We start from the raw sequence: 20,131 nt of genomic DNA, 5'->3' as shown, positions 1-20,131 counted from the left end.
GGGGAGGCGAGGCGTCCCCATCCCCGGGCCCCCGCGGCCGCCTCTCCCGCTGGGTTTTCGCCCCGGGAAGGTGCCAGCCTCCGAGCCTGGTGGCGCGTGGATGGTGGCATCTGCCCATCTCGGGCTGGGAGCCTGGGAACCTTTGCTCGCCTGAGTAAGTGTGGCAATTTCTGTCCCTCCAGTCTGCTGTGAGAATGTCAGGACTAGCCCTGATTTGCTTCAGTCACAAGAACTGCATTGTCTTAACTTGTGCCAACTCTGTTTCTAATTACATTTTAATCATTTAAAAATGATTAGCAGTTTTTATTGCCTTGTTTGTGGGTAAATTTTCTCACCCCACACATTCTAGCTGCACTCCAATGACAAGTCCTTTTATAGGCAAAAAAGCCCCCCGAACGTCCACATGACTATTTACCTACAGCATATTTTATTCCTTCCTAAATTTTAATACTTTCTGGGTGCCAAGGCTCTTGCATCTTCTGGTGGATCAATTGTGGTATTGTGCTGTAAAATTAAGCAGTTTTTTTTGGCAATCCCAAACAATGTAACTTCCACCGAAATGAAGATACCGCACATGTGTTAACTGTGAAAAGTTTCAGCCCTGAATAGTTGCCTTGAAGCTTTCTGCGGTGAAAAGAATTATGTATTTTCCTCTCTTTGAAAACAAAATTATTATTATTTTTTTTTAAGCCATGTTTAAACAGGCTGTTTTTGTAAAAGGCCCCCTTTTTTTTGTTATCTTTAGTGTGGTTAGTTGCTTTATTGCTAATCTTGGTGGGTAACTGTATATTATTCGCTTTATTGTTCAGCAACACAAGAGAACCTTTGTCATACTCCCAACAAGGCTATTTATATAGCGTGGCACTTCTGAGGGCTTCTTCCTGCCCCGATGTTCTTCCACCTTCTGGGGAAAAGAAAATAGCTCATCTGAGCGGGAGTGCGAGCAGTGGTCGCTCCTGCCCACTGCCCAGAGCTGGCTGCTGGAATAAGGGCGATGCGCAGGTCCCCCGGATGTCATTTGGAACAAGCTTGGTGGTCTCCAAAGGTTGGGTTGCGTATGGTTGAGGTTCACCAGAAAGTTTACTGAATGGAGAGATGCGCTCAGGTCTGCCCAGGGAGAGCAAACGAGGTGGTCCTCACTCCCTGTCACTTGGTGCCACCACAGGATGCCACCACCCTGCTCCCCATCCCCAAGCTCCCGGCAGCCCTCACCCCACAGGAGCTGCCCAGGCTTTGTCCAGCAGGTCCCTGGGGACGCAGGAGGGCTTGGGAAGAACAGGAGCTTCTTGATATTTTTTATTTTTATCGCTTGGAACCTTGGCTTCAGTGGGGGATTTTCTGTTAAGGGACGTCACCACACAGGAGCTTTCCTTGCTGGGGGGGTGTTTCCTCCCTGGGGTGAGCGGGTGGGCGAAAGCCTGGGGCTTTGCTCACTCGCGTCGCTGTGACTTGGTCTTGTGGGTTTAGATGGGCCGCGGGGGAGAACGGCGCTCCTGCGGGCAGCCCCCGCGTCGCTCGGCCGCAGCGGTAGGTGCCCCAGCAGGGATTCCCACCCCGAGCAGAAACGCCTGTGTTGCCTGTGAGCTTACCTGCCGTACGGTTATGGCTCCTCGTGGACAACAACCCCTGACAAGGAATCATCACAAACAACAATTTAACTTCTCTTAGGAAACGGCGAGCCACCTTAGTTCAAAAGAATCCCAGCCTCGAGGTCAGCGATGGAGCAGTGCTTTGGGAGACGGAGCTTACATTTCACACGCCTGCTTTGTATCTGACCCGACGTGGGGCACCAGCCGCCGGAGCGGTGCTCTCCATGGCATTAGCAATCATTAACATGCTCAGAAAACTTGGGGAAAGAGGCATGCTCGAGCATAAAAAGCCACTGCCGATGGTGCTTGCATTTTGGCTCCCCCATTAACACCAGTGTTTCTTAGGGGGAGAATAATTGCGCTTTCGGATTTTGGAGGGAGGTTTCCCGGTGGCTGAGAATCCGGCTCGGTGTAGAAGCGGGAACAGCATGTGGAGGTGTAACGTAAGCGTTAAGCAAATGTAAAAGAAGTTCTCAGTGGAGAAAAAGCTTGTCTTACTGTGTGTGCGCGTATATGGGACGACTGTTAAACCCTATGGAAAAGAGGCTACAAATAGGCAGGTCTCCCTGTTTCGGGTGATCCTTGAATTATTATTTGTGAAAGGGGCAAACCCCCTCTCTTTTTATATTTTCCGTTGCTAACCAGCTGTGCAAGAAGTTAAACATAGTAATTAACCCATATGTGACCCACTGCATTTGACTGATTTCCAGGCAGGGACCGAGCGGTAACTCTAGCCGGCAATTTGAACCTACCGTGTTCGTAATGACGATTTTACAGTGTAATGGTCGCACTAAATCCTTTCACTTTTGCTCTGTAGCCGCTGTTGTGACAAGAAAAGCTGTGGCAACAGAAATGAGACTCCATCAGATCCAGTGATAATTGACAGGTAAGGACTGCTATTGTTTCCTTCCATGTTTTTCCCCCCCCTCCTCATTATAATGAAACACCTGCCCTGTGTTGCTAATGGGGAAGAATTAGGAGTCTATACGGATGAAATTTTGTTTTTGATACCGAATTAGTTGTGCTTTGCAATTGCGATTGCCATGGAAGGGCCATATGGAGGATAACGGAGCGACCCGCTCTTTGGAGGGCTCCGCTTCTTGTAACTGATTCATGTGCATAAAGAGGAGATTTTTCTTTCTGACTTTCTGTGGCTCAATTCGCATGCTGTGCCAGGGAAGCTTCAGGAATAAAATAATAATAGTTTGTGATTTATGAAATGTGGTTGGGTGCTTATAAATATTTAACTTTTATTTGAAAAATGTTTGAATCATTATCACTTTTAGCTACAGTAGTTCTGTTGGATGCAATCCATCTACATTTTAAGGTTTTTATTTATGCATAAAAACAGTTAAAAAAATAGATCTGCAAAGTAAGGTTTTTTTCCCTCCTCTTATTTTCTTTGGTTGGAATACTATTTTGACTGTATTGTCAGTTGATTAATTCATTTTTGCCTGTCTTAATTATTGTGTTTTTAAACAGATCCATATTGCTAATCTGACATCACTGAGTAAATCACTGTAGTATAATACATCTATTTTAGCTGTTCTGTGCCACGTGTAGTTTCTGTGCTTGCAAATTATGCAAAATAGTAGCCTAATAGTCATTTTTACATTTTAATTGTCCAAACTCATTGTATGAAGCCATGTGTGATAACCAGGTTATTATGCAGCATCACTCGAGAAGAGTTAAATGGCCATGAAGTACTGAAAGTGTCTGTCGTCAGCTGGGGAAAGCAATACCCCTCCACTAACCTGTGAATAGAGGGACCCCGGAGGGAAATTACCTATACATATAGGGGGGAGAGCACAGAGCAGCGTGCTTCTCCTTGCATTATTGTCTGAGTTAACGTTCGCTATATGAAGTTTAAAGTACCCTCTGTGCCAGTGCGTCCATTTTTATGAAAGAAGGTGAAGAGGGTTTGATGTGTCGCGGTCCAGGGCTGTGGCAGAGCCTTGCCTGGCACTGTGCTCCTCCCGACTCTCAGGTTTACGGTTCTCGTTTGAGTTTGGTAAGAAAGTGCATCTATCGGAAGCTTATGGCAGATGTTTTGATGAGCTATAATAAGTAATCCCGAGAAGATTTAAATCTCGGAAGATCTCTCTCTCTCTATTTTAACTAGGCATATTTTTATCTTCTGTGAGCGTTAGGCAGTACCGGGGAAAGTGGGGGGGAGAAAAACCACCCCACAGTGAAATCTGTAGAGAGGTGTGTTTTATAAGCATGCTGCAGAGTTGAACACTATAAACATGGTGTTAGAGTGGCATTTTGAGCGACATGAAAGCTACGAAATTCACATGAATTTTTCATTGTACGGGAAAGTGAGATGTTAAGATGCTAATGGCAGGTTTACAGAAATATTTTGTTTAACTATCTAGTATGCAAAACTGCTAGTTGCAAATCATTTTAAATTACGAAAGCCGGAGATGCTGTTTGTTACATGCTTCCTGCAAAATGAGGAAAACAGTTATGTGAGAAAAAAACCCCAGATTTAGCTTCCTAGCAGTGATCAATTTATCAGTATTTACGTAAATTGATGCAAAAAGGTACCAATTCCAAAGACTATTTTTAAAATGCGAGCGAAACGTAATGTAAAGACGGTAAGACAAACCCTACCTCACCACCTGTACTGAATCACGTTTGGCTTGTGAATGGGTTAAGCTTTTAAGTTCTTCACTTGGTTTTAAATTGTGACTTTGATACAGAAGGTTGATATGACTGTGGTTTGAATAACATTTGATTTTGACCTGTTCCTGTGGGTTGCAATGGTATAAGAAATTTGACTCAGCAGTACTGTAATTAGCCCTCCCCGTGTTTTTGAAACAGGATTGTGTTACCTGGATTGCATTAGTGTGGCTTCTATTGTTGCCGCTTCGCATCTGTCCCAGTAGGGTACTTAAAACCTTTTCTTGGCCGGGGCTAGTTCAAACAATTTAGGCCAAATAAGTATGTGCTTTATACAGTTAGTGGCTTTAGTGATGTTTCTTGTGACATTTATCCTATTCATTTTTTTTTTTCCCCCCTTTTGGTTTGGAAAGGATGAAGTGATCTATATGGAGCCTTTTTTACCTTAAAACGAGTCCTTTAAAAGTGTTCTACCGTCAAAATGCCTGCACGAGTCAGAACATATGTTTAGTTGTACTCCATTGTCACTTCTCCATGCACACAATTTTCAACTATTATGTCAATTGATATGCAAAACCATATTTAGCTATTTTTATTTGCGCGTGAGCTTACAGAATTCATTTACCATTTGGGCTAAAGCACTCCCACACGCCTCACACTCTGATAAAGTCTTGCCTATGGATTTAATCTAACTCTTGCATCAATTCCTATGAATCCACAGACTCTGACCTAACATAGAATTTAACATAGAATCTGTCCATGGGATTTTTGACATATGTACTTACATGGAAATGCTGTCCTCTTCTTACATGCTGGAATACTATTTTGGATTGATTAATTCTCTTTGATGAGGCTAGAGAAACTTGGGATAGAGAGGGCTCTGTCTTTGTGGTGGTTTAGTTCACTTGGCGAAGAATCTGTTCGGCAACTTCAAAGTTTCATGTGTTGTGTTCTTTTTCAAACCCTGGATATATATGAAAAGTAAATGGTATATTTTTATTTAATCAAAATGTGGGATTTAAAAAAAAAAAAAAGCAGCCTGTAGTTGTGTTTGAAACAGGATATGACTTTATCCTTGATAAAATTGCTTCATACTTTGCTCTATTATAGTACCAGCAGATATAGCAGTGAAAGGGGCCTAAAATTTATACTCGTAGAGCGATCTAAATTTTCTCTGGAGAACAAAATAAATCTATTATGCTTATAGAGCAGTCATTTCAAGGGAGTGTCTTGGAAACTTGTGTGTGTCTGAATCATCTTCTTAGCATAGCCTGTATATTTTATTGCTAATCCAGTTACATGTGTTGAGATGAAGATCTGATGAACAGGAACTCATTTTAAAAGGGGTATTATTGTCACAATACAAACGCACAATTCCTCCCACAAGTGCAGTGGCAGAGCTGCATTGTAATCACACTTAAAGAAAACACAGAGCACTTCCTGTTATTAAATTAAATTCTGGATTGATTTAACTTTCAAATTGTAACTCATATTTGAATTTAAAAGGTTTGCAATAAAATTCCTGTGAAGAAATTGAATAAATTGTAGTTTTATTACCACTCTGGATATCCTGGTGTCCTAACCTTTTTCCTTACAGTTATCTTAGTTCAATAAATAAAACCTCATTAGACTATTCCCATTTCAACGAGTTTATTAAATTTTACAGGAGTAATTAGCATAAGCTGTGCTAATTTTTCTGGAAGACTAATGAGAGAGCTTCCTAATTAGGTTTGCTTTGTAAGAATCAGAAAAGATGATAATGACAAAAGTCACATAGGGGAGAAAGTGGGGCTTTATATTATTCCTTGGTTCAGGAAAGAGGCTTCTCTCTTGGCATTCTGTTCCAAACTTTTAAACCCAATTTACCCCTGTCGAGACCGATATTTAATGGTGTTACCCGTGCCTGCTGGGGCTTCTTTACCTTTTATGGCTGCATCCAGTAAACAGGAGTCCTATTGACTGATAGAATAGGAATAACCACTGCAATCCCAAATATAGCGGCAGAAAAATCTCCGTGTTTAGGATCTATACCATATACCTCCAGCTTGTGATGTTGCACAGAAAAAGGGCTGAAAACAGCCTGTTTGGCAGTCGCTGGTCCATCCCAAATTTTGCTTCTTCCCAGAGCTCACGAGCGGGTTGGTGAGAGTGACTTGACACGGGCTTTGCTGGGGTTTACCAATCCAGATGAGACCTACTTAAGAAACCCCGTGACTGTCTGTCTTTTGGATAGATAAACTCCAGTTGTGGTGTGAGTTACTGGGCTTGGTGCTGGAGCTCTCCCCGGGTGAGACCGTGTGCCCTGAGGTGGCGGGTCAGCATGAGGATGACCAGGGTTTCTTCTGGCCCTTGTATGGCAATATATTGAAGTTCTTCACGTGCTGCTTCGGGTGAGATTTTGGAGAAACAAGGCTCAATCAGAGCTCTCATCCGCGAAGCAGGGGTGGGAACTCACAGATTGGAGGCTGTAGTATTTTTTTATGCATTATTATCAGATGACAGCAAGGTACATTTTAATGCATGACCTGCCACCAGTGTTTGAAAGGCCTGTGTGCTTTCGGTACCTACTGTATGGGGATGCTCAACTGGGGCTCTCCGTAATCTGTCCCTGGTACCCCCAGCTCCCGCAGCTAGGGAGGGAGCCAACTTACCTGCATATGTTTTTGAAATCTTTCAGCCTTTAACCTGAAAAATTTTATGTTTGTGGGTAGGATTTCACTGTGCAATGACATGAAAAGAGGCGTGAATGATTTTCAATGTCTCCATTTTACCACTTTACAAGTCATCATGTAGTGGATTGTATTTTATGGGCCTGATCATCTTTTCATCCTAAATATCAGGCAGGTGGAAAAATGACACACAGGACTGTATCGTGCTCGCTGCATCCTCCCCACAAATACACTTGTCAGGCAGATGTGGCGATTAATGCGTTTTGCAGTAGCTTTCCATGCCCGGAGGGAGGGTGATGGAGAGGTGGGCGAGCTGGCAGAGCGGGCCGGCTTTGGGAGAGGTGCTGGTGGGGGGACGTGGTGGGCATTTTGCCTGAGAGGGAGCTGCCGAGGATTTCTTTGCCACAGGGGATGGGATCAGTGCCGCAGCTGATCCTCCAGCCAGACTTACAGGGACACGGGCTCCTCGTGGCACTGGCGTCATGGCAGAGTGGCAGAGGATGCCAGGCGCTTTGGCAATGGTCCCTTTGCAGGAGGCCCAGTTCTTGGTCCCCCCGGCCATATGTGGTACCTGAACCTGTCTGTGTGGGGTCAGGGGAAGGTGTCCTGCTCTCCCCGTGCCCACGCCGGGCTGCAGGGGGCTGCGGGTCCCATCTGTCCTGGGTCCTTGGGTGGGTTTTGCACACAGGGGGCAGACGTGGCTGTCTCTGATAGATGTCAAGACATGGGTGAGAAGTGCTCCTGGGCCTGAATACTTGGCCGCTCTCTCTGATCTCTTACTGGAAAGTGCCCACCACATCGCCGTGCCAATTCCAGAGCCAGATGGGAGTTATTGATCCACCAGGGAGGGGGTCTGGGGACCAAAAACTGCGTGACAGAGGACGACCCCCAGCACCACACAGGGATGTCTCCCAGGCTGTCTTTTAAGGCTGTGCTGCCTAAACCCTCAGGGCCTCTGAGCGGGGTGTTCAGACGGGCAGAGGTTGGCCTTGAGCATTTGATGCAAACTCCCGGAGCCTGTGAACCCATACATTTCTGGGAGGGGAGGGACCGAAAAACACATCCTCAAGGATTTGGTTGTGATTGATGCATCTGAGAAGCATTACCCAAAACATTTCCCACATGACTTAGGCAACCAAAGGCATTTTGAGCCTTTGTGAGATAAATGGGAGACTCTGATCAGTAGATGCTTCTCACACAGAGAGTCAGACATGCTTGTCCCTCTACCAGTGCTCCTAATGCATGCAGTGTCAGTCCTCTTTCTGGTGAAGAAATCACTAGAGCTGGGGGTAACTTTGCAAAAGTTTTTGCAAAAACCTCTTGGTTTCAGCCCATTGGGGTTGGCACATATTGCTACTGCTTCAAAATTCGTTTAGTTTGCGCTTGGGGTTGAGTGAACTTGGTCAGGGTCAAACCAGCTCCTGCTTATTGTTTGTCCTCTCCCCTCTGCCCCCAAGTATAAGAATTCTTATATAATCTCAAAACTATTATGCAAAACCTTAATTTGGTCTCAGCTTCACTCAGGAGGTTTGTGATTTTCTCAGCAAACCTGTTCTGAGTTTTCAGTTTGTTATAAAACCCCAAACCAGGCAAGTTTTATGTGGTTTTGGGTTTCACTGCAAACATTTCACACTACTCTAATAGCTACTTGCTTCTCTCAGTGATGCCTTTTGAATCTGCAGCTAGTGTTTTGGGCTTTACTTCACTGCGATCTTATGCCTGATTATTACTATTTAATATCATGGCGATACAACAGAGGCTCCTATCGCAAAGAAAGTTCATTGTGTCAGACGCTGTGTAATTTCTAGGTAGGTAGATGATCCCATTCCCGAAGAGAAGTGCTTCTCCTAATGCAGTTTAAAAACTGATGTTGAGGTTTTTCTATGCAGAATAAAAAACTTAGGCTTGCACTGAACGTCCTAGGGATGAGGGAAACTGAAGACCACTCTGCTGTATTGCTTTTGGCATTTGAGTACCATCTTTAGGGCTCACCTACAGCCCTTTGGGGCTTGGCTAGTTGTGCCGTCAGTCCAGAAAAGCGACTTGAGTGCACACATGGAATGTGCTGGACCTGCTGCCCGGAGACCCCAAGGTTGGCGTGTCCGTGTCCATATCTCTCTGCTCTGCCTTGGGTGGATGGTGAGCCCGGGGCGAGCAGCTCTGCGCCTACTGCTTTCAGAGCCGCGGCTGCCAGCAGGTCGGTAAGTCCCTTGGGCTCTTTCTGAAAATCTCGGTCTTGGTCAGTCAGGGTTAACAATTTTAGGAGACTGCATTGGCTTGTCTAACTCCTCGAAGTCCATCCTGAAGACCCTATGGGTTTTCTTGTGCAGAGCAGCACCCCAAGTTCTAATTGAGACCTCGTGGACTGCCTTGCTGCTCCACTCAGATGGCGGGATTTGGGCATCAGAGGTTAGAGGTGCTTTAAAAAGTTTGGCTGCCTCTGTGCAGTGGCCTCCTGCAGCATCAAGAAAGCTCCAAGTGCATCGGGCTGGTCCCCAGAGGAGCCCAGGGCCTGGCAGGGCGATCTGTCCCTTTGTTTCTGGCCACCAAACTTCAAATGTGCTATTCATACCTATCGATTTCTTAATATGAACTCCTACTTCAAAGCGTGTCCCGCAGCAGGGAGGATGTGCTCAGCGCCGTGGGCTCCCTGGCTCCACACAGCTCAGGGCCAGTTCTTCTTTTTCTCAAGAGTGGAGATTTTTTGGGAGGGCAAAAATACTACCTTTTTCTCCTATGCATGTATATGTACACACAGTTTGCGGTGTGGATAAATTTCCTGTCCCATCTTAACACCTGATTTATTTCCATATTTGCTGTCACAGTGGGAATGCACACATAAATAAGAGCAATAGGAAAATGTATTTTCAAAGATCATCCTCAGTTTTAATGCAGATTCGATAAAATTATTCTTAACATGAAAAATGTATCTTAGCTCTATCTCAGCATTTATTGGGTAAAAACATAATCCAAGCCTTATTGTGCAGAAGCTGAGGCGTATGAGTAGTTTTCTTCCTGTGAGCAGTCATAAATGTTTGCATGTTTTAGCCACCGAAATGTATTCCTATAAGTAATTGGCCACATCTACAAAAATAACTATGCTAAATTCAAATTCTCTTCTGCCTGCTAGAGGTATATAATTTTAATAGAACATCTAACTAATGAAGTTAAAAGAAACAATTGTAGGTTTCTGTATAAATCATGAGTGAGATAACTTTCTAGAAATGGATTTAATGTTGTCCTCAGAGAGCAGCAAGTCTCTGTAGTAGTAGTGGTAAATACTGGTATGAATTTTTCTTTTTCCCTGTAGCATCATGGGTTTTTTTTTTTTTCTGTAACAGTTCTGGAAAAGTACAGAAAAGCCATACAAAGTTCCCAGTGTGTCACATTAGCAACTTTGCATAGGTAGTTTGTGATCAGAATATATTACTGTATCAAATGAGTGTTTACTTTTTTTGCTAAGGACAGTATTTTAGAAGGTTTTTTTTAAAGCGGAACGAATAATTTTCTACCCACTTTTTAAAAATAGTGTTTGGAAATAGGAAATGTGAAAACAAATTTTCTGGTGCTGTTAATATGTGAATTATATGAAATTAGTTATTAAAAGGCTTTATTTCGAGTCACTGAAATTATATACTGGACAGTAGTAAGGTGACCCAGATATAGAGCCTTTCACTGCAATCATTGAAACACTATGAACAGTACTGTTTTGTCTTTGGTTTCTTGCTGCCTCTAAAGGTGTAGGCAGATGAAGATAACTTTAAAAAGAGCTATTTCTCCAATTACAAGCTTTTGTCCAAGAGCACAGAAAGATTTTTAGACTAACAGCATTCACTATAACAAAATTAAATTCCCTTCATCTGACAAGAAGCTGACTTTGGCAATAGTTTGGGATTCTTTCTGTTGGAGATATAGCAGAAGCTGCCCTCTATACCGCTGTTTGGCCCTGCAGCGGTGAGCCCGCTGGACCTGAAAGGCAGGGACCCAAATTTGGGGGGGGGGAGGGTGGGGAAGGGCGGGTGGGTGCTGGATGGTGTCACACATGGCGAGAGCAGTGTGGCCACCAGTACGTTTGGGGACATCGTTTTCCCCTTGGCCGGAGAGGTGCGGGTTACCCTTCCCAGCGGTCCGGGGGGGTGGTGAAGGAGCAGCATCACCACCGCCCCCCGCCGGGCCAGCCTGGATGCCCGGCCAAATCTCTCCGGTTTTGTAACAACGCGGTAACGTCCAAAATGGCATTCCACAACTATGCCATCTCGCTAACCGGCTGAGGCACAATAGTTCAGTAATGTAATATAAAAAGTAATGGTGTTAGCTAACACATCCTTAATAAGATATTGTCCGCTGCTCTGCCATATGCTACCGAGCAGGCTTTCCCTCTGTGGGGCTTTTGAGTTCTCTCAATAAGATTATTTCAAATACTCTAATCCTGAATCATTGACATGAATACAAAAGCCTAGTGACATCTAATAGATGCCTCTTAGCTTTGCTTTTCCTCTTGTTCCTTTCCTTTTTCTTCTCTTTTTACCTGACAAAAAGCTTACAGACTCTTGGGCTCTGTCTCTCAGTACCAGCATGTGGGTCCCCTCATGAAATATAAAGGAGGAAAAAGGGCTGACATAGGGCTGATAAGCCACAGAGCAAAGGACCATAGATTAAAAGTAAATGCCAGTAAATCCTACCCTGTACACTCCGTTGTTCTTTTATTGTTTTCTTTAACTCTTCCAGTGCCACGCCGGGTTAGAAAGAGATGAAAAATGGGGTTAAAAAAAAAGGCGACGCTACAATGACATTGTGCCAGGGTCCTAAAGGCTCACGCTACACTCGGGTTTCCTCCGCTCTCCTCTCACCTTGGCTTTTTAATCAGAGTTGCAAACTGTTTCAGCTAATCGCATTGTTCAGTTAGCTGAATGTTTAGGTCATTTTTTCAAAGAATAATTTTTTTTTTTAAAAAAAAAAGACATCCCAAAGTGACATGATTGTGACCCTGGAAAGGATAAATTTTATATAAAGTAAATGTTAGGAAGAATTGATACCCCACTGTGAGTGTCTAGCAATAAAAAAAGGATCTTCCTCTTGTTAGTGTTGTCTCGATGACTGCCAGAGACAGAAACCCATTTTCTGTTCATCTGCTTTTCAACTTTGCCAAACTGTTCATCTGTTGATTCCAAAATTTGCCTTTGGAAAAAGCTATTGGTACAGGATACAGCCACTGTCTCCAGCAGGTTAAAAGGAAGCTGTTTAAAACATAATCGTTTTCCTTCGTTTTCTCCATGGTTTTGCAGGGAGACTCTCAGGCTTTCCTGACCAGGATAACCATCCGCTTCCACCCAGTTGAGTCAGGTCTTCTCTGTAATCTCCCTGAACACAATCTTGCAGTTGGATTTTTTGGCATCTGCATCGCAACATAACCACTGGCTGACTTCCCAGATGTTAAGTCACTTTGATAAGTGGATGTTAAAAACCACTTTACCTAGTTCAGATTTTGTAGAAGGATGACACAAGAAGAGGAGAAATGTATTCTTTATTCATTATAAAGTCCTTTGCTCTAAAAGAAGAAGAAAATTAGCCACACTCAGAGCTATTATGATCTGATGGTAGCGTCTCCTCCAAGTCTGCTCCATGTGCCTCTCCATTGCTTGCGGAGTCCCGCACGAGCCGGGATCGAGCTGCAGATAGGAGCGCGCCCCATGGCACGTCTTGCTGGGGGTTATGCAGGCAGAAGGAAAGGACCAGCACATGTTTTGTGATAGCTGTCCCCTGGCTAGGATCAGGATTTGGCCCTTTTTAAAGAAAAACGAGGGAGTCCCGCAGCGTCGCAAAGGAGTGCCCTGTGTCATCCTTCGCTCGTCGGGGCTCTAGGGCAGAATTTGTTTCTCAAGGTGGGGTTTATGTGCTAAAAGCAGCTCTGTAAAACTTGGGGTTTTTCTTACCTCTGGGTCTTGGTTTCCCATTGGCACCATGGGCTGATGCTACTGGGCTCCGTTGGGCTGCGGGGCTTTGAGTGCTGCTGAGTGGAGGATGTACGATGGCATAGTGAGAGAGTCTCCACCCTAACGAGCTGTTTAGGCAAGACAATCCCTAGGCTACATCTACCATCTTTTTTTTTTTTTTTTTTTTTTTTTGTTAGAGCATAGTGAACTCCATAATAGCTCTGGCATTCTGAAAAACGGAATAAACTGTACTGTGGTGTAGGAGGAAAACTTCTCGCTAAACCCCATTATGTGTACACGAATTGTCGTCTCTTGTATATTGCATGGCAGGAGAGTGGAACTTCTTTTTTTTTTTTTTTTTTTTCTGAAGGATTGCCCCGCTGTGACAATGGTAACTTCATTTGTCAGAAATTACAAGAACATTAATACATCATGCCCTAATGCGTCATTAGTGCATTAATACTTTCGAAGTCATCGGAGTTTTTCTAATAAATGCCTTCAAAGTCTGCTGGGCATTAATAAATTTGAGTTTTCAGTATTATAATTGTAATTGAGGCACCTATTTTCCTTGATTAATTCTTGGAGTTTGTACGTAACAGTCAGCCTTGTTGACATTCATCCGCACTTGAAAGAATAACACACTTAGTTAATATTTGTGTTATTGTAAAGTGGCATGATTTGAAAAAAACCAAAAAAAAAACCAAAAAAAAAAAAAAGGGAGACTGTTCTGGGGGAAACAAAAGAGAATTTTGGGAATGCTTTTTGCCATGGTAACCCAGTTATCGCTCATTAATCTGTCACATATGAAACGAGTTCCAGACTACAACACACTTAAACAAGGCAGCGTTCCCGGGGTTCGCCCCCTCGGCTGCTCTACCCCTTACCTGCAGGCAGCATCCCGGCCGGCCTCCATGCCGCGCCGCCGGGGTTCACCGCTGCAGAAAATCCCATCATGTGCCTGGTTGGCTCTGAAAGAGGGGGACCCCCCGCCCCGCTTGGGCCACCTGGGCTGTCTGGCCCTGCCACCCCAAAAGCAGCTCCCTGGGGAGATGGGGGAGCCGGTTCCCGTGGGCGCCGCTGCTCTGGCTTCAGGGGCTGCCTGCATCTCCAGAAGGAAGGAAGTTTTTTTTTATCCCCTTCATTTCCAAGATAAGGTGTCATTCATGAGAGCAGCGTGCTGAACTAATCAGGTTAATTGAGAGGCCCTGAATAGCTCTCATTGAGCGGATCCCTCCTTCCTGCTCAAGGCAGATAGTGCAGACGGAGAGATTACAAGTGCTTTAAACTCTTTCTCTCCATCTCTGAATTTCACACCGATTTCAGGATGACAAGGGTCAGAGTAGACGTGTGACACGGGGGTTGTACAATTTAGCTTTGCTGGGAGCGAGGCTTTTTTTTTTTTTTAATCATCATCATTATGATTATTTTTCAGTGCGGCTGGAGCCTTGCAGCTCGCCTGATGCCAGGGATGCCCTGCTGATTTACACCAGCTGGAGTGGTGTAAATTACTCCACTGTTTTGGAAAGATGTAGAGGACTAATCCAGTCCCATGATTGGCTCTGGATTGACCTGCTCTTGAGTGTTGTTAATATTAAAATTATTTCAGACCTAACTCATGGCAGGGCTGCAGGAAACATTAATTTTAAAAAGATGTTTTCAGTGTTTGAAGCAGATAGCAGTTGGTTTTATTGCTTTTATGGTATCATTTCCCTTTAAACCCTTCTAATCGAAGTGGCTGTACATAATTTTATTCAAGTTTACCAGAATGCAAAAGCATTTCCCTCTGGATGCTCTTGCCAAATTAGGAACATCCAGGCTCCAAACCTCACTCTAATCTTCCTACTCGCCACAGTCTATTACATTTTCTTTGCAAATGTTGTAACTATTAGAGTGCAGGAGAGAGAATTTTCAGGAAAACAAATTCCCCAAAAGTAGTATGTGTGTGTGTTTCCCACCTTTTCCAAGCCAAACTGGTTGCTTAGTTCAATTTAAACACGAGCATCGTTGTCCGCGTTGTTTGCTTTTTTTCCTTGGAAGTTTCAGGAATGACTTTAATTATCTCTACGATCAAATTCTCACTGCTGTCCCTGTGAAAGCGTGTAGTCATGGATTGCTGGGATTATTTTCTTTAGCACTTGGGGATAGAGAAACTGGTTGTTTGGAAATGAGAACCAGCTGGGTTCTCAGAGCCGGCGTTTGGAAGGAGCCACTTTGCACACAAACCCGGCGCTGAGCAGAGTCGTGAACTCAACCCCCAAATTACCGGCGCTTGGTTTGCCACATGGGATTACGCAATACCGGGCCTGATTTTTGTTCCTCTCATTAATATGGATCTTCAGGGTGGCTGCTGCCAGAGCCTCCTTTAACTCCTCACCAAACTTTGGCCAGGCGGAGGTGTACCCTGTGGTGCCATTCCCAGGCTTCACCTGCCTAACACATAGAAAATAAAATTAACCCCCCGGATAGGAGATAACCTTATATCAGACATGTGTGCTGCAGATGACAGGTAAGCAGGTAAAAAGAGATTAATGCAACAAAAGAAAGAGCAGAGATAACTTCTCTTATCTTACATCTTTTGTTGCCCTAGAAGACAAGCTGCGGGGGTGATGTTCTTCCGTTCTTTCCAGCTTGGAGAAATTAGTTATTTGTCATACCTTATTAATCCATTTTAGTGCCAAATTCAATTTGAAATTAGGACCATACGTCTAGTCAGAAAATTATCTGACCTATGCTTTCAGCTGAGTATTTTGTCATAGGGAAAGGCACAGAAATCTTCATTCAGTTACGAGGATGTAAATTTGGAGATATTCCACTGGATTTAAGGCAGCTGCTCGAGATTTCTGTCTTTTTAAGAGAGAGAAGTGTTCATTCTTTAGAATATAAGAACTCGTGTTTGCGGTTTATTTACATTTAAAAATATCTATATAATGTACATATATATTTATATAATTTCTGCTTTGAGGGTTCTCTCACACTGGTGCACACTTGCCCACAGCCTGTGCTTCACTGCAAACTGTTGTTTGGGTGCTTTAAGTCTCAGATTGTGACTTTTTAATGTTTGAAATGCAATAGTGACTAAACCGGTAGCTTAGTAAGAAGTCCAGAAAAGAAGTCTCCCGGTTCCTTTATTAAAAAAAAGTTCATAGCAAAGAAAATGATGGATTGCCTAGCTTCGAACAGCTACTTTTACATGATTTGATTTCTTTAATGCCTGAAATATAATGACTTTGACTCTATTAATATCCCCTTTAGCACAACTAAATTATTTTTTGAAAGATGAAACTGTTTCACTCTGAACATGCTTAGATCATACCATGACCTAAATATTCTCATGTATCACACACACATTGTTTTAGAGTTTTAGGCTGAAACAAATATTCTTTAGCCACTGTGACTCCGACATTTGAGAGGTTTTCCACTTTTGCACATTTCCTTCTGCTGATACATTTATTCAGCGTTTCAATTTATCATCTTATATGTATGTATACACATTCTCACACGCATGCCGTGGTTTGGTATTTTGGGGATTTTAATCTGGATTTTCCTTTTTTTTTTCCCCCCAACAAATAACCGCTGCGTTTCCAGTCACTCAAATTTGGACAGAATTTTACTTCCTGTTTCAAAGGTCAGGGAAAGCTGACCTCAACAGCAGTGTGGAGGCTGCTGAATTATTCATATCATTGACTTTGTGTCAGCTTCCACATTTGTGCAGAGGGATGTTTTATTCATTTATCTCATTTAGGGACCTGCTCTGCACCTGTTTCTACCATTAAGTACCCTGTAATTTGCATTTGATGCTAATTTAGTTTCATATCAGCCTGGTCCCCCCTTGTTAATTTAATTTTCTAAGACCCTTTTCATTACAGTAGAAATGTTTCCCTCTTTAAAGCAAACATCTATACAAGTAATTGTATAAACTGCCTTTTAAATAATATCTTTTAGAAGATTCCATCGTTTAATTCCTTAATTCCTATAATTAGCCATGGTTTGATTAATGTTTCAAAGGGTTAAATTAAAATGCAGAATTACTCAAATGCATACTTGAATAATTTTCTCTCTGCTGATAACAGTTTCTGCATTGCTGCTTTTATTCGACTCGTGATTCTGAATATTACGTGTACTAACAAGCACTAATTTTCCTTATGCAGTGATTTTACTCTGCGAAGCGATAGCTCTTTCTAATGTATAATTGTTGGAAACTCCGTATTGCCAGTGGGATACTTAATTTTTTCTTCTGATCGATTGTAAACATTTAAGGAGAAATGCTGTGACTGAGGAGCTGCTCTCGGTTTCTTTCCAGATTATAAGAAACTTAAAGGGATGCTTTATTTTGCCAACAAACATCACTGCTCTGTTCCCACAAACAGCGTGATTAGCGCCGATCGCTACAGAGAGTAATTTGGAAATATTTACAACCATCGTGGATTTGTTTGTGTAGGTGAAAATTTACATACGCTGTGATCCCACAGGGCAAAAGATTGTCACTTCCAAGCACGTTTATGCGTTTTCAGTGCAAGAGTACAGCATCGGGGTAAATAAATGACCAGAGGGGCTATAGTGGAAAATCCAAGTCCCGTCACTCCCGCGCAGGTTTATTTAGAGCAAGGTTGGATAATTGCATTGTGCTCCCACCTCCCCGTGTGCCAGGGATGGAGGTCGGACACCCCCTCCCCTCCTTCCCCAGCCAGGGGAAAATGCAACGGCAACCCTGGGCTGCGGAGGTCCGGCGCGCGCTGGGGTGGGAGAGGGGGACGGCGGAGATGGGTGGGAAGAGGGGGCTGGGGGCAGCGAGCAGCTGGGCTTCGTTACCCCAGCAATACGGCTCACGCTTATTCCTCCCTCTCTTTTCAATGGGAGGGGGTGTCGGGGCATCTATGCCAAGGGACCGTCCCCCCAAATCCATCCATGCCCTCCCAGGGACAGGAGAGATTTGGCTTTGGGCTCTGCTTTGACACCTCGGTGAGGGTCCCCGGTGCCTGGCCGAGGCTGTGAGCCGGTGCCGCACGCGTGGCGAGGACGCAAGTCCAGCCCACAGGGACAGCTTTGCATTAGCTTTTTGTTTTGCCCCACCAGAAGGTGACACCCTTCTTCCTCCAACTCCCCGTGAAGTCACCTCGAGTTTGGGGAGAGATGCCTGTGCAGGTTTGGGCTGAAAAGCGGCTGTTCTGCTCTTCTGCTTTCGGGTGGAACCTGGGAGGGTTCCCGCTGCACAAAGTGCCCGGGGCTGCACCAGTAACTGGGTTTGGCTGTGGTGGTCCCAAAAGTTTGTCTTGCATTACACATTGTGCAGCTTAGAGAGATGAGCCTGAGACTTGGGCTCTGGAGCTGCTAATAGCGAGAGGACTTAATATCCAAAATTTGGGTTGAAACACAACGTCTCTGGTTTTGCATTGCTGTTTGGATGTTTTGCTTTTCCTCTCCTTGGTCGTGAAGATATCTTGCGGGCTCTGTTTGTGCTGGTGTTGGGGGTCCGGAGTGGCTGTGTGTTGGGGGTGCGCTCCTGAGTCAGTTCTGGGAGTACTGGGGGTGGCTGACGGTCGGGCATGAGCCCGAGTACCTGCAAACGTCACCTCTCCGAGCAGCCCCCAGATTCAGATATTTCGTAACTGCTCCCCCTTTATTTTTATCATACACTCACAATAATGGCCTCAGAGCCGGGCATTTCCACAGTATTAATGACCAGCTGGGGTTAATGGCCCTTGCTTGTGCCTTGAGCCATCAGCTCCTCCCGACTGGTCATTAATTCCCAGGAAAAGCCCTCTGTGGAGGTCATTATTGCTTAATTATCTCCATACACTTTAATGCCAGTTTTGACAATGTACAGTCTCATACTTTGAGTTATAGGTACTTTATAATTCATTAAATAGCTTATCATTAAAACTGCAGATGATCTTGATTATTATTTATTAATGTTTTCCCTTTGATTTTTTTTTAAAAAAATCTGATGCTCCTGTGCTGTAGTAAGGAGGGGACAAAGGTAGACGGAGCATGGCTCTGATGCTGCGTACCGTTGTGTGGTGGCTCTCCCTGTCTGCGGGGATCTCCCTGGCTCTGAGAGGTCCCAAAGGCATCTGCCATCAGAGCCCAGACCTCAGCTCTGAGCTCAGCTTGCTTAGCCCTCGAGGGCCAGCAGGAAGACTTGAGGAGGAGTGGGATGGCCACCTCCGCTGGAGCTCCCTGTGCCGGCCCCGTGCTGTGGAAGTGCTGGCAGGATCTGGCCCACAGTTTTGGCAGTTCTTGCCTTACTTTTCTCCTCACCCTGGACCAGATGCGGGCTTGGGGTTTGCTCTGGGAGCCCTTTCTCACCTTGGCGAGTTGTTCTTGTGATGAGCTCTCTTGGGGTTCATGGTTTGGCCCTTTCTCCAGCAGCATCGGGTGGGCTGGTGATGTGGTTTAGTGCCGTTACGTGGTGTGGAGAATAAATGGGACAGGCTCAAGTCAAGTAGAGGGACTTTAATTTGTACTTTTTAATAGGAGCGTACATCTCTTCCTCCTGGGACAAGTTTATCTTTCTGTCACTCAGGTGTCCCTCTGCATCCCCAATTTACTATCCTGTTTGCCCCAAATGGCCCAATCCTGCATCCTTGTCTAGTTGTTCCCTATTTTCAATTCCCCCCCCCCCCCCCGGCTTTACAAGGAAAATATTGAGATAACAAAACACTAAACCTCTGTGTCTGCAGTTCCTCCAAGGTTTTGGTGTGCCGGAGCCCTGGTCAGCACCGAGGAGGGCTGTGACCCTGCTTGGGGACCTGCGCTGGCTTAGGGGCCAGGATGCTCCCCTGTGCTCGGGGAGATTGTTGTGGCAGGAGGACTCCGTTAGCCAGAAAACCCTTTAAGACACGTGCTGCCTGTGCTCAGTCATCACTTGTATTTCTGTCGCTCTCCCTGACAGCATCAAGTTGTTTAGGCAATAATAATACAGGTTCGGAGCTGTTTTCTCCATTACCTGCGTCTGTTGGTTTTGTGTTTGCTGGAGGAAAAGTTGCATGTGGATGTGAAAATACTGGTCCCATTGAGCTGTGCCATCGCCTTCAGAAGAGGCCAAAATTTTACCCACTATATTTGCTTTTCTACCTCTGAGCCGTGTTTGTTTACAAAACCTTCTTCTGAACTGCTGTAAACCGCCCAACCGATCTGCCTCCCAGTCCCAGTCGGCTCTGGTCTTCTCCAGAAACCAGTCCGTTTCGATTAAAATCATAATGTCATTTGAAAGCAGGGAAACAAACAATCCCAAAGCCTTGCGCAAAGTTTGAAACTAGCATGTTGCTGCTGAGAGGAGGGGAAAAAAAGTAATAAACCCAAACAAAAAAAAAAA

The 20,131-nt window shown here is 44.5% G+C and overlaps 1 protein-coding gene across 1 annotated transcript in view; it reads left to right on the top strand.

Moving 5' to 3' along the window:
* Window positions 1-20,131, top strand: part of LOC104293664 (transcription factor COE1) — a 269,083-nt gene that overhangs the window by 4,900 nt on the left and 244,052 nt on the right. Inside the window, exon 2 of the mRNA XM_009893184.1 lies at window positions 2,407-2,475. Within this exon, the coding sequence (XP_009891486.1) occupies window positions 2,407-2,475 (69 nt within the window). The remainder of the gene's footprint in view (window positions 1-2,406; window positions 2,476-20,131) is intronic.

The sequence above is a fragment of the Charadrius vociferus genome, unplaced genomic scaffold (assembly GCF_000708025.1).
Source record: "Charadrius vociferus isolate BGI_N301 unplaced genomic scaffold, ASM70802v2 scaffold1041, whole genome shotgun sequence".
NCBI lineage: Eukaryota > Metazoa > Chordata > Aves > Charadriiformes > Charadriidae > Charadrius > Charadrius vociferus.
The sequence above is the reverse complement of the archived record's forward strand: the minus strand, read 5'-3'. Positions and strand labels throughout refer to the sequence as shown.